This window comes from Tachyglossus aculeatus, chromosome 12, assembly GCF_015852505.1.
Source record: "Tachyglossus aculeatus isolate mTacAcu1 chromosome 12, mTacAcu1.pri, whole genome shotgun sequence".
NCBI classification, from domain to species: Eukaryota; Metazoa; Chordata; class Mammalia; order Monotremata; family Tachyglossidae; genus Tachyglossus; species Tachyglossus aculeatus.
Window position 1 is genome coordinate 29,886,695 of NC_052077.1, and position 15,125 is coordinate 29,901,819.

Consider the following 15,125-nt stretch of genomic DNA (forward strand, 5'->3'; position numbering starts at 1 on the left):
GTTTGTCATAAAGACTCGTGTTCAGGTCTTAAACATAACATCTCTGTTGTTTCTGTCCTTGTGTCTCTCTGGAATGGTTTCCTTAACCCGAGGCTTAGCCCTCTCATGTTCCGCACTTTTGTGGATTGTATATAGCGTGGGTACGCTGGGATTAGATCTGTCTTTCTTTTTTTTCCCTTTCTTTCCACAATGGTATTTTTTGTGGCAATGATCATAAACATTTTTTTCCCCAACTTCCATCCTTATAGTGCGGGTGTGCTGAATTCTCTCAGATCGCTAGGGGTTTGCAGTCGACAAACTACTGTCAACCCCTTCTCCTCGGGAGATGGGCCACTCGGTTGAAACCTTAAGGACACTAGGGGAGAAAACTGAAGCAAGGCAGATACTTCGGAAGTGACCTGCAGGTAAGCCACTGTAAGCCAACTTTAAGTCCCGGATTCGGGTCAGAGGGGCCGAACGACCCTGAGGCAAATTTACAAACGAGCCTTCGTTGTTCAGGAGTCGGTGGTGAGAAAAATAGGCTGGAGGTCACACCTGTGCTCTTGCCCAGTTGCTGGTGCTATTTTTATATTTATACATCTCCCCCCCACCCCCCGAAACAAAGTTGCAGGAACATTTAGAAAAACTTGGTCCGATGACTGAAAACGATTACATTGTGCTACTTGGACCTTACGCGGGTACATTTAAAAAAAGGACAAGATTAACGTTCATCATATTCAGTATTTCTAAGAGTTGGAGCTACTTGGCTCAGAAATCAGCTACCACCAGTCAAGCACAGTCCATCACCTCCGAAGAAAGCCTTGTTTTCCTCTTCCTAAAACATAATTCGTGAAGCACTAGAGCACAGAGGGACTCTGATCATTACAAAATGCATCACCGTGATATCCAGACACTTGTGCAAACCATGCATCGGTTCCTATGGCCACCTTGGCTTCTTGCCACAATAATAAATACAACAGCTAACAAAAGGAACTCACACTTTTTTTTTAATGCAGGACAACCTTCCTTGAAGAGCCATTGCACTCCGTTACTCTCTCACCTCAATGTCAGTGACACGGCAGTTTCACCCAGCGTATGGCAAAACAAGGACAGCAGCAACTGAACTGTTGGAAAGCCAAAGTACCTTATCCACCGAATGCTTCCGCGTCACATCTAAGTAAGGGTGATCTTGGCATTTTTTAAGAAGTCCTAGATCTTTTGTTCTAACTTTATAATTCTCAGGCTGATAGATACATCAAATGCTAAAAAACCTTGGAACTTTTTACTCTGGGCTTTTATACTTTTACGCTCCTCCCCGTTCTTTTCCGCTGCCCCAAAGAGGACGAGTTAAATTTGAGCAGTTGGCTAGGGGCAAATTTTCTGATTGCTTTTGTCTTCCCAGTTATGAGAACACTAGCTCGTCATATCATCTTCAAGCAGGGCACTTGAGTTGGATTAATTCGGTGGTTTGCAAGAATCATACTTTTTTTTTTTAATGATAAGCAATAAAGCTGCTTTTGCAAAGAAAATCAGACCATATGTTGAAGCCTGAGGCTGTCATCTATATTTTAAAGGGATGAGGGAGAAAACTGGGCTTGGAGTTTGGGCTTCTTAAAAAAGGCTTTTTTTTTTTCTCTTTTTTTTCCCCAAAATCAATTATTTATATAATTCTGGAGCATTAATTCCATCAGGTTTGGATGGAAACTATTTTCAGTTCATGCAGCTGTCAAAACAGGCTCCAGTGTCACCATATAAATCTGTTAATTGTCAAATTGGGAGGCTTGGAAAATCAGCAGCCTATTTTAAAGTCTGTTCCTGGGTTTGATTTCGGCTTTAATGTGCGCGGTTTTCTAAGGCTCCAAGCCAGGTGCACCATCCATTCTCACTCATAATTGTGGGTGAGAGAATTACCGAACAAGACCCCAGAAGTAACACACATTTAACTTCAAATATACTTTCTTTTCCTCCTCACCACCCTAGTAAACAGACGAATGAGAAGAGGTCTGGGTTTCGGATCTGCACCTTGCCATTTAGGTCAAAAAGGTCTCCTGGGCCCAGGGATTCTGTACTGTCTTGTAGAAACCATCTTCTAAACGTGCTCTCTTCGTAGTCTCTTGCCACTCTGTCTGGCCAACATCCCGCAAGGAGCCGGCGGGCGCCACTTCACAACGCCCGGCCCACCGGTTGGTTATTTTGTTAGGAAGGTTCTTCCTCGTGTTTGGTCTGGTGTGTGTTTGGGGGTGAGGGGAGAATGGGGGGTCAATGTTGGCTCTCTTCTGCTCTCCGTAGTGGCGTCTGGGTAGCGAGTGGACGCCCCGTCAGACCCTTCGGGGGAAGGAACTCCGACCGGCCCCTTCAAACGGGAATGACCTCTGGGGCTCCTGCTTCGACGGAGGGCGGAGGACTCGTCCCCGTTTGCGACACCGGTACCGCCACGGCCTCCTTGGTGTCCACGGTCAGATTACACGAGAAGTTCTTCTCGAGTCTTTTGGCGGTGTCCGGGCAGTTCTGCACAAAGATGACACGGTTGTAGGCCTTCAGCCGGCGCCATAACTGAACGTAGACTTTACACTGGACGTACATGAAGACCAAGCCCCCTGTGAACCCAATGGCCACCACAACCAGTTTTGTCCAAAACGGCCATTCAAGGACACCTTTCAAACAGAAGAGAGAGCAGGTTAGTGCCGCTACTTTGCTACAAATTCAGTGTCTTCCTCCTGCGAATTCTCCACCTCCTACCAGGCCTCTTAAAGGGATTCTGGCGGGATGAGAAAAATCGATGTTTCTGTACTGAATTTAATTTTGTAGCAGTGCCTCGGCTTAAAATTTCATAGTGTACGTCTTTGACGTCCTAAGTGGTCGTAGCAGTTTCCCACCTGCTCTTTGGTTAACTAAGTATTTTGCACTCACACCCTACACATTCACATGTGTTTCACAGACACATTCAAGACCAGGCCGTATTTGCCAGACATCGCCTTCACAGAGCACTCCACACAAACACATTCAAGACTAGGTCAAGCGCTTGTACTTCCCAAGCGCTTAGTACAGTGCTCTGCACACAGTAAGTGCTCAATAAATACGATTGATTGATTGACTAGGCTATGTTTGCCAGACATCGCCTTCACAGAGCACTCCACACATTATAAAATAAGGTGAGAGTTGCTCAGAGTGGTCCTTTCCCACCAGGTTCCAGTTCCAAATGTTCATCTGGAAAGAGGTGATTTTAATTTTTCATTCTTAATATTTGTGGCATTTTTTGAGCACTTACTATGTGTCAAGAGCTGGCACAATGATAATAATAACTGTGGTATTTGTTAAATGCTTACGATGTGCCAGACACTGTACTAAGCGCTAGGGTGGAAACAAGATAATCTGGTTGGACACCGTCCCTGCCCAACAAGGGGCTTACAGGCTTAACGCCCATTTTTCAGATGTGGTAACTGAGGCCTGGAGAAGTTAAGTGACCTGCCCAAGGTCATACAGCAGACGAGTGGAGGAGCCGGGACTGTGCTCTATTCATTTAAGCCACGCTGCTTCTCAAGATACAAGATGATCGGATCCCACCTGGGGCTTACAGTTCTTGGAAGGAGAACATTTTGCAGATGAGGGAACTGAGGCACTAAAAGTTAAATGACTTTTTCATGGTATTGGTTAAGCATTGGGGTAGATACAAGCTAACTAGGTAGGACACGTTTCCTGTCCCACATGGGGCTTACAGTTTTAATCCCTATTTATAGATAAGGAAATCGAGGCACAAGAAGGTAAATGAATTGCCCAAGGTGTAAAGGCTTTAGGAATCGCACTGTTGGGGAATGGCTGTGGATAGTGAAGGCCTAGGAAAATTCCAAGAGAAAAACAAAATCTTCAACCACTTTGAAAGGCTGAAATCCGAATGCAAATAATTATCTGTTTTTCAAGACAGAATGCAGCCTAAATTGATTGCAACATCTGTGCTGGTGATGATAAATGGATTCAGCTTCATCTGAACCTGGGCATTTCAAATCAAGAAATGTTAGGACTGTGGTGGCCTCCTAATCACAGGATAAATTACATTCCCCAAATGCTCAGTGAGGTTCTTCCAAAGTGATACAACTTGCTCATGACACTGGTGCTTGGGCTCTTGGAAACTCAGACACTGGAGCAGCACCTAATCAGTTAAAATGTGATTATCTCATCAGATCTAATTGTGATAACACTGCCATTCCCACCAAGTTTTGGAATGTGAGTCTGACTGAACATCTATACCCAGGTATATCAGTTCTTCCGATAATCTGATTCGGATGGGGTGGTTGATCTCTTTGCATATTTACATAATTTGTCTTAAGCAAATTGAGCTGTAAGCGTACTTTCTCAGTTTCGAAGATGGAAGCTGTTTTGCTAAGAGCTGTACTTAAAATTTGATTGGATTGTTATTTGCCTCAGTTCAGCCGAAGCTGGGGGGAAGGAAATGAGTCTTTGGGCAGAATGGATTTTTTTTTCCTCCCACTGCCCTTCTCACCTCCTCTAAATGCCACCCCAGACTTGTCAGAGTTTCATTTTTCTCAATTTGTAAAATGAGGAGCTGAAAGCACGTAAGCCACATTCTGCTTTTTAATATTGAGGCTGATACCGTGCTGGTAAAATGATCTGTCATCTGGAGTGTAGAGCTGTTCCAAGAAAGGACAAATTCCCCATGGTTGGGGCTTTTTAGCAGTATCTTAGGCCTTTATTTTGTGGGATCTCTCGTGTTGGCTTGGCGAATCACATAGTCATCCCAGGAGCTCACAACTTAGGTGGCGAAAATGTTGTTGATAAAGTAAATGATCATAATCATGTATGATTATGATATGATTATGATCGTAGAGGTGGTTCAGAAAATCGGGCTGAGGTTCCCCTCTTCACTTAGGTCTTAACACACCTGAGGTGTAACTCAATCAGGGAAGCAGTGTGGCCTAGTGGAGAGACCACAGGCGAGGGAACCAGAGAACCTCCATTTTCTTGCCATGTGACCTTGGACAAGTCACTGTTCTCTACAAACCCCTGCTCTCATTAAGGTTGATACTGTTTTCTAAACATAAACCTATTTAGGGGCTAAAATGCGGAGAGTCTGAAAAGAAGAGGTGGCAGTTTTTCATAAAACTGGGACTTGGCAGTGTGGATAATCCCACCAAGGCTCAGGCTTCATGTAATATACATTTCATTTCCTTCAGCAGGAGAGAGAGAGGAACGTCTGGGGCTTCGTAAAATATTTAATCTAAATGAAAACAACTCGCACGCAGGCTTTCTGGCTTTGCTTTGCATGGCATCCTGTCAGCAGGAGGCTCAGCTGTTTCATCCTCAACTTCAGTTTGAAGAGAAGAAATATTTCCTTCCCTTCAGAGAGCCTCGGAGGCATTTGAAACTGATTTAGTTTCAACCTGATTTGCCTTTGGATCCGCACGGAGAAATGACAAACCATGCTTGAATAATAATAATAATAATAATAATAATAATAATAATGGCATTTGTTAAGCACTTACTATGTGCAAAGCACTGTTCTAAGCGCTGGGGAGGGTACAAGGTGATCAGGTTGTCCCACATGGGGCTCACAGTCTTCACCCCCATTTTTACAGATGAGGTAACTGAGGCTTAGAGAAGTTAGGTGACTTGCCCAAAGCCACACAGCAGACACGTGGTGCAGTCGGGATTTGAACCCATGACCTCTGACTCCCAAGTCCGTGCTCTTTCCTCTAAGCCACGCTGCTTCTCAAAGGTACTCTTAGCAAAACCGAGGTCAAATGGTGCCCAGCGGGGGCTACCGCTAGGCTCTCCCAGGTGGAGAGAGGAGAAGCCCCTACTTCTTCTCCCACCAATTTGTTTTGAGTGGCATTTGTTAAGCGCTCACTGTGTGCCAAGCACTGTACTAAGCGCTGTGACAGATACAAGATCCACACACGGTCCACACACGGGCTGGGCTTGTGCCGGAAGGGCAGATCTCCCCGTTTTGGCAGAGAAGCAGCGTGGCTCAGTGGAAAGAGCACGGGCGTTGGAGTAAGAGGTCATGGGTTCTAATCCCGGCTTCGCCATTTGTCCGCTGACTTTGGGCAAGTCACTTTACTTCTCTGAGCCTCAGTTACCTCATCTGTAAAACGGGGATTAAGACTGTGAGTCCCCTGTGGGACAACCTGATCACCTTGTATCCCCCCAGTGCTTAGAACAGTGCTTTGCACATAGTAAGCACTTAACAAATACCATCATTATTATTATTTTGGCCAGACAGGAAGCTGTGGGAAAGCTATTCCTGCAAACCTTTAGTTCGATGGTCCAACCATCCCCACAACTCCCCTGTCCCGGCCCTGGGAGCTGCCGGGGCCTATAGCAACATATAGAGACGGTCCCTACCCAACGGTGGGCTCACAGTCTAGAAGAATAATAATGATAGCATACTTATTCTATTTATTCACATTTATTCTATTTATTTTATTCTGTTAATATGTTCTGTTTTGTTCTCTGTCTCCCCCTTTTTTTCATATTTATTCTATTTATTCACATTTATTCTATTTATTTTATTCTGTTAACATGTTCTGTTTTGTTCTCTGTCTCCCCCTTTTTATTCACATTTATTCTATTTATTCATGTTTATTCTATTTATTTTATTCTGTTAATATGTTCTGTTTTGTTCTCTGTCTCCCCCTTTTTATTCATATTTATTCTATTTATTTTATTCTGTTAACATGTTCTGTTTTGTTCTCTGTCTCCCCCGTTTTATTCATATTTATTCTATTTATTCATATTTATTCTATTTGTTTTATTCTGTTAATATGTTCTGTTTTGTTCTGTCTGCCCCTTTTTATTAATATTTATTCTATTTATTCATATTTATTCTATTTGTTTTATTCTGTTAATATGTTTTGTTTTGTTCTATCTATCTCCCCCTTTTTATTCATATTTATTCTATTTATTCATATTTATTTTATTCTGTTAATACGTTTTGTTTTGTTCTCTGTCTCCCCCTTCTAGACTGTGAGCCCACTGTCGGGTAGGGACCATCTCTATATGTTGCCGACTTGGACTTCCCAAGCGCTTAGTACAGTGCTCTGCACACAGTAAGCACTCCATAAATATGATTGAATGAATGAATGAATGAATGAATGAATGCTGGGGGCCACAGAGAAGCGAGGCAGGAGAATTGCACACAGGACCACTCCCTCACCAGGGAGTTGCGACTGTCCCATCCCAGATCACTGCTTTCTCCCAAATCTCCGCTAACTGCCAGATGGGAGGCTTCTCCCACTAGTGCCCACTTCTCCCATTTCCAGCGCTTAGAACAGTGCTTTGCGCATAGTAAGCGCTTAATAAATGTCATCACTATTAATAGTGAAGCATCACAGCCTAGTGGAAAGAGCACGGGATGGAGAGTCTGCCACTTGCCACCTTGGCTAAATCACTTAATTTCCCTGTCTCTGTTTCCTCATTTGTAAAATGGGATTAAATCTTCCCTCCTTAGACTGTAATTAATCAATCAATCAATCATATTTATTGAGTGCTTACTGTACTAAGCGCTTGGGAAGTACAAATCGGCAACATATAGGGACGGTCCCTACCCAACAGTGGGCTCACAGTCTAGAAGACTGTGGCACGTAGAACCCGAGTGTCTTGTAGCTACTCCATTGCAGTGCTTGGCACATAATAGGTGCTTAAAAAATACCAGTAATTATTCAATGGTGGCAGGGGTACTCAGCCTCTGGAGGTTCCATCTTTTGATATGCTGGAATGTTAAAAAGGGTGGTTTAGGTTGGAGCAGAGAGGTCTACACATGATTTAACGACTACCTTCAAAGGATTTTAGACTGTGAGCCCACTGTTGGGTAGGGACTGTCTCTATATGTTGCCAATTTGTACTTCCCAAGCGCTTAGTACAGTGCTCTGCACATAGTAAGCGCTCAATAAATACGATTGATGATGATGATGATTACAGGCAGGAAGCTGGCCAGTTTTTTTCTCTGCCCAAATGGGACCAAACAAGAGTAAATGGGCTTAAGCGAAAACAGGATGGATTTTCTACCCAGCCCTCTGCCTTGGAAGGGCTGGTCATTGAGCTGATGGTGTTTCGTGGTCCCCGCCAGCGTCAGGATTCCCACCACCAAGAAAATGGAGCCCCAAGGGCAAAAAGAAACTCAACTGGTCTTGAAACAATTATGCTCGAAATAAGAAAATATCAGTACCAGTGAAAAATAGCTCTAGGACTGTATTTTTAAGCAACCCATGTTCCTTGTTGGTCCTAAGCAGCAAAAGTTAAAGGAAATGGAACGGCACAGGCCCGTGGTGATCAGGAGATCACTATTCTAATTCCCTCTTAAAACTTGGCCGCTGTGTGATCTTGAGAAAACTACTCTAATCTCTCGGGACCTCAGTTCCCTCTCAAGAATAAGATTCCCGCCACTAGCGCGTGGAACGTGGAGATGAACGTGAAAGCTAATGTAAAAAGGCTTTGGGAAATAAAGAGTACTTCTGAACGCAAAATCCAGTGGTTCTTTTCTTTGTAATCCCTGTGAGAGACAAGGATCGGGTCTAATTCCTTCTAGACTATGAGCCCGTTGTTGGGTAGGGGCTGCCTCAATATGTTGTCAATTTCCCAAGCGCTTAGTACAGTGTTCTGCACACAGTAAGCGCTCGATAAACACAATTGATTGAATGAATGAATTCCCACTTGTGTATTCTTTCCCAGCAACTTGGGGCAATACTCTGCACAGTAAGTGCTCAGTAAATACTGTTACAACTTCCAGATCAGATTCCAAGAAACACCTCAATCAGTCATGTTTTTTGGAGTGCTTACAGTGAGCAGAGCACTCTACTAAGCACTTGGAAGAGTACAATATAACAGTCACTTAAGTTCTCTGGGCCTCAGTTCCTCATCTGTAAAATGTGGATTCTTCCCCTTCTAGACTGTGAGCCCGTTGTTGGGTAGGGACTGTCTCTAAGTGTTGCCAACTTGTACTTCCCAAGCGCTTAGTCCAGTGCTCTGCACACAGTAAGCGCTCAATAAATACGATCGAATGAATGAATGAATGAAGCCTAATCTTCCTCCTACCGTGAACCCTTTGTGAGACCGGGACTGTGTCCAACCTGATTACCTCATATCTACCCCAGCGCTTAGAACAGTCCTTAACTGAACTTAAGGACTTAACAAATATTATAACAATAATAATAGTAATAACAGACACACTCCTTGCCCACAAGGAGCTCAACTCTAACCATAACCTCCTAAGTCCTGCTTCTGACTTGCAGCGAAGATTACATTTGCCGCAGTGCAAATATTATCACGTTGTAGCAGATTTGCTCTTTGCTACATGTCATTTGGAAAATAGCACAGGCCAATAAATATTTTGCGTGCACAGACCCGTACAAAGGAAACTCTGAAACTCAGGGAACCCAGCGAAGCTCAACGACAGCTAGGGACATTCTTTACCCACGAGGCAGAAAGCACATGGAATTCATAATGGGAGAAAATAGGGGTTCAGGGAGGGTTTTGATCACTTCTGTTCATTCAGATACATAACTTTCTGTTTTCCATTACCTTTCACACTTTGGAGAGCAAAGGGGATGCATATGAGTATTAAGGAGCGTGGAATTTAAAGAGAAACAGAGTTTGTATCATGGCAAGTGCACCCTGGCTTGTTTCTCCTCCTGTCTTAAGTTTCCTTTTTCACTCATCTCCCATGGTACCTGAAAAGCCTATAGTATATAACTGAAACCACCTAGATAATAATGATGGTTTTTGTTAAGCACTTACTATGTGCCAAGCACTGTTCTAAGCTCTGGGGTAGATATAAGGTGATCAGGTTGTCCCATGTGGGGCTCACAGTCTCAATCCCCATTTTACAGATGAGGGAACTGAGGCACGGAGAAGTTAAGTGACTTGCCCAAGGTCACACATGCAGATTAGTGGTGGAGTCTGGATTAGAACCCACATCCCCTGGCTCCCAAGCCCATGCTCTTAACACAAGAACTGTGGCTTGGTAACAACCTCTTTTTCCCTGTGGGAATGAAACAGCTCGGGGAATGTATAGCAACTTAAACAAATTCAAATGAAAACTATCAGGTTACATCATGACAAACAATACCATAAATTTGGGCAATATCGATTGCTTTCTCCATGCAATAAAACAGATGAACTTAAATCCCCAGGTATTTTGGATACTGGAAAACAGCTCCTTTTCCCCGTTGTGATACCTGAGGGATAAAGTCTCACCATTGTCATTGCCTTGCTTGATTTCCTCGGCAGTCCGGTCTATTAACACGTACAGCGACCAGACCACGCAGGTGATCGCGATCACGTGGAATGTGACGGAACAGACGATCTTCCTCCTCTCGCTCGTCGTCATCTGTAGTTTCTCCCACTGAAATCAGAAGAGAGGCAGATGAAGCGATTGAACCCAACGCAGACCACATAAGGAGAACTCCCTCCATGGCAGGAGGTCCAGATGTCTGAAAGAAAGGCAATCTTCTGATAATTACCCCTGGGCACCGCATGCTGAATGACTTCCCAAGGAGTTTCTACATGTCAAAGAAAGCCAGCGCCCACAGAGATACATTTAGACTCGAGACCGCCTCAGAGCAGGCGCAGAGGGTGGATTTCAGCATTTGGAAAAGTGCCTGACACATAGTAAGCACTTAACCAATACGATAATTAGCATTTCAGGGGGTTCAGTGGAGGCAGGGGTAAGGATGTCATGTCAGCTTTTTCACTCCCACCTGCAGGCATACATAACTCGGGATCACCTAGCAGAAACTTCAGTTTCATTCATTCATTCATTCAATCGTATTTATTGAGCGCTTACTGTATGCAGAGCACTGTACTAAGCGCTTGGAAAGTACAAGTCGGCAACATATGGAGACGGTCCCTACCCAACAGAGGGCTCACAGTCTAGAAGGGGGAGACAGACAACAAAACAAAGCATATAAATAACATGAATAGAATAAATATGTACAAGTAAAATAGAGTAATAAATATGTACACACACACACATATGTATATATATATATATATGTATATATATATATATACATAATATATATATATACATATATATATATACAGGTGCTGTGGGGAGGGGAAGGAGAGGAGGCTCAGTTTGGGAAGGCCTCCTGGAGGAGGTGAGCTCAGTAGGGCTTTGAAGCCCTTACTATGTGCCAAGCACTGTTCTAAGCGCTGGGGGGGGACACAAGATGATCAGGTTGTCCCCTGTGGGGCTCACAGTCTTCATCCCCATTTGCCAGATGAGGGAACTGAGGCCCAGAGAAGCGAAGTGACTTGCCCAAAGCCACACAGCTGCCAAGTGGGAGGATGGCTCCATCAGCGCACCTTTAATGAACAACAACAACACCAACAAAAGTTGCAGGCATTAAAGATCTTGAATAAAATCATTTCCTTTCCCCCTTATGTCAGGACACGGTATTTTTCTTTGGCTGTGATCTGCGGTAACTCTAATCAATAACCTTCCTCTCTGGTCACAGGCTGGAGATGACACTCTCACCAACTGGCTTGGGGTTCTTCGATCCCAAGTGCTTAGTACAGTGCTCTGCACACAGGAAGCGCTCAATAAATACAATTGATGATGATGATGATGATTTAGTCCAATCCGTTCCAGACTCCCTCCCAATCAGGCTGGCTAGAGAACAGTCAAGGACAGTGGAGCCTGTTTCTCCTTTACTCCTTTATTCCGACCCCCTCGTCCCTCCAACCGTGTAAGAATACAGGCCTCCTGAAGCAGAAAAGAGGTTCCCATTCAAGTCAACCTCGTGAACCCTAAAGCTGATCAGAAAGCGATGCAAGAATACAGGCCTTCTGAAGCATCATCATCATCATCAATCGTATTTATTGAGCGCTTACTATGTGCAGAGCACTGTACTAAGCGCTTGGGAAGTACAAATTGGCAACATATAGAGACAGTCCCTACCCAACAGTGGGCTCACAGTCTAAAAGGGGGAGACAGAGAACAAAACCAAACATACTAACAAAATAAAATTAAAATAAAATAAAATAAAATAAATAGCAGAAAACAGGTTCCCATTCAAGTCAACCTCGTGAACCCTAAAGCTGATCAGAAAGCGACTGTGGAAGGACACGGATCTTTTAATTCTCTTATCGCCTCTCCTCTATTTTAATCTGATTTGTAGGAGACTGTATTATCAATCCATCAGTCACTGGTATTTACTAAGCACTTACTGTGTGCAGAGCACTATACTAAGCATCTGAGAGAGTACAATACAGGAGTTGTTCAATATGTTCCCTAGCCACCTCAAGATTACTGTCTATAGTCTCCCGGAACTATTGTACTGCACTTAGTACAGTGGTATTTGTATCGTATTTATTAAATGCTTATTATATACCAAGCTCAGTTCTAAAATCTGGGGTAGCCACAAGACAATCATCATCATCAATCGTATTTATTGAACGCTTACTGTGTGCAGAGCACTGTACTAAGCGCTTGGGAAGTACAAATTGGCAACATACAGAGACAGTCCCTACCCAACAGTGGGCTCACAGTCTAAAAGATTGGAAAGTACAACCAAGACAATCAGGTTGGACACAGTAGTCTGACTCAGCGAGCACACATTAAAGCCCACTGATTGACTAATTTGTGATTTTGCTGTTTTTTATAGTATTTGTTAAGTGCTCACTATGTGCCAGGCGCTGTACTAAGCAGTAATAATATAATAATAATGTTGGTATTAGTTAAGCGCTTACTGTGTGCTAAGCACTGTTCCAAGCGCTTGTCCCACGGGGGCTCACAGTCTTAATCCCCATTGTCCAGATGAAGTAACTGAGGCCCAGAGAAGTTAAGTGACTTGCCCAAAGTCACTCAGCTGACCAGTGGCGGAGCTGGGATTTGAACCCATGACCTCTGACTCCAAATCCCGTGCTCTTTCCACTGAGCCACGCTGCTTCTCGATAGGGTAGATACAGTGCTTAAAACAGCGCCAATGCTTAGAACAGTGCTTGGCACAAAGTAAGCACTTAACAAATACCAAAAGTATTATTATTACAAGCTAATCAGGTTGGGAACAGTCCCTGTCCCACATGGAGCTCACAGGCTTAATTCCCATTTTACAGATGAGGTAACTGAAGCATAGAGAAGTTAAGTGACTTGCCCAAGGTCACAACGAGACAGGTGGTGGAGCTGGGGTCGGAATCCAGGTCCTTTTGAGTCCCAGGCCTGTGTTCTGTCCACTAGGCCATGTGTATATTATTATGATCCTGCCCGAGAATCGTGGTCTAGATGATCTATTGAGGTTCCTTCCAACCTTGTCCTTGTGACAGGTTCCCGACAGCTACTTGCACCTTAAATAATTATAATGATAACAATAATAATAATAATAATAGTGTTTGTTAAGTGCTTACTATGTGCAAAGCACTGTTCGAAGCGCTGGGGGGATACAAGGTGATCAGGTTGTCCCACGTGGGGCTCACAGTCTTCATCCCCATTTTACAGATGAGGGAACTGAGGCACAGAGAAGTTAAGTGACTTGCCCAAAGTCGGCTGACAAATGGCAAAGCCGGGATTAGAACCCGTGACCTCTGACTCCCAAGCCCGGGCTCTTTCCACTGAGCCACGCTTCGTCTCTATGAAATGACTCCCTTTCAAACAAAAGGTTTGAAAGCGCTTAGTACAGTGCTCTGCACACAGTAAGCGCTCAGTAAATACGATTGAATGAAAAGGTGTGTGGTCAAAATTTGAAGTGTGGTCATCTTCCTCTCAGGTCGCTTAAGAAAACATCATTCATTCATTCAATCGTATTTATTGAGCGCTTACTGTGTGCAGAGCGCTGTACTAAGCGCTTGGGAAGTACAAGTTGGCAACATAGAGAGACGGTCCCTACCCAACAGTGGGCTCTGGGGAAGCAGCGTGGCTCAGTGGAAAGAGGACGGGGGCTTGGGAGTCAGAGGTTCTAATCCCGACTCCGCCACGTGTCGACTGTGTGACTTTGGGCAAGTCACTTCACTTCTCTGGGCCTCAGTTACCTCACCTGCAAAATGGGGATGAAGATTGTGAGCCCCACAGGGGACAACCTGATCACCTTGTATCCCCCCAGCGCTTAGAACAGTGCTTTGCACATGGTCAGCACTTAACAAATACCATTATTATTATTATTACTGGGCCACAGATCCTTTCAAAGAGAGGCAGGGTGTGTGGTGATCATCAAAGCCACACACCTCTCTCCTTCGACATCCCCCTCAGTTAGGAAGCCGTCTTGTGGATTCGCCTAATCTCAAATCACAAGCGCACAAAGTGGCAAAGCAATACCATAGTGCCACCTTCCTGATAACTAGATTTACTGCTTAAATCGTCATCCGCTCTCTACTTTTGAACTTCGGGCTTCCACATCTTTAGAATTAAGGAAACCTCCCCAGCACTCGTTGGCGGAAAAAGTTGTATGAAGCTCGCACAATAACTATCAGCAATCCTGACCCTTGACTGTATCTCCCCGTGTCACGCTTTACCCTTCTTTTATTGGAACAAAAGCCACAAGAAAGGTGACCTTCACAGTGAGGAAACACAGCAGCCTTGCTTGTCATTTTCTTGGTGGCATTACTAACCACATGTGAATGAGGCAAATAGCATGTCAAAGTGATCCCTAATTCGGAGACCTCCTGTCAGCTTTTAGCAATGGACACTCCCTGGAGCGTCATGTAGAAGCTCGTTGTCATCGATGGTATTTACTGAGCACTTACTGTGTGTAGGCACTGTACTAAGTGCTTGGGAGAGGCAGTAAATTGGTAGACAATGCAAGGAAGAAAGTACTCCCTTCCTTGTTCCTTCGTAGCTTAAGTCGTCTTTATCCTGGAGAGAGCAGGGTCAGGGGTTAAGAGAAAATCATAAATGAGCCGAATACTTCAAGGACCCAAATAGTTTTGGGCAGGGGTAGTATCTACCAACTATCATATTGTATTTTCCCAAGCACTAGGACAAAACCCTGCACACAGTAAGTGTTCCAACAAATCCTATCCTGCCTTGATTACTGTATTAGCCTCCTTTGCTCACCTCCCAGCCTCCTCTCTCTCCCCACTCCAGTCCGTATTTCACTCTGCTGCCCGGATCATTTTTCTACAAAAACGTTCAGGCCACGTTTCCCTACTTCTTAAGTGGTTGCCCATCCACTTCTACATCAAACAGAAATTTCTAC

The 15,125-nt window shown here is 44.2% G+C and overlaps 1 protein-coding gene across 3 annotated transcripts in view; it reads right to left on the reverse strand.

Moving 5' to 3' along the window:
* Positions 1–2,314: 2,314 nt before the first annotated feature.
* Positions 2,315–15,125, reverse strand: part of MARCHF1 (membrane associated ring-CH-type finger 1) — a 520,911-nt gene continuing 508,100 nt past the window's right edge. For all 3 annotated transcript variants that reach the window (XM_038754944.1, XM_038754945.1, XM_038754943.1), the window contains exons 6-7: positions 10,189–10,336; positions 2,315–2,633 (exon numbers count right to left, since the gene is read on the reverse strand). In XM_038754944.1, the coding sequence (XP_038610872.1) occupies positions 2,335–2,633; positions 10,189–10,336 (447 nt within the window). In that variant the 3' untranslated portion in view covers positions 2,315–2,334. The remainder of the gene's footprint in view (positions 2,634–10,188; positions 10,337–15,125) is intronic.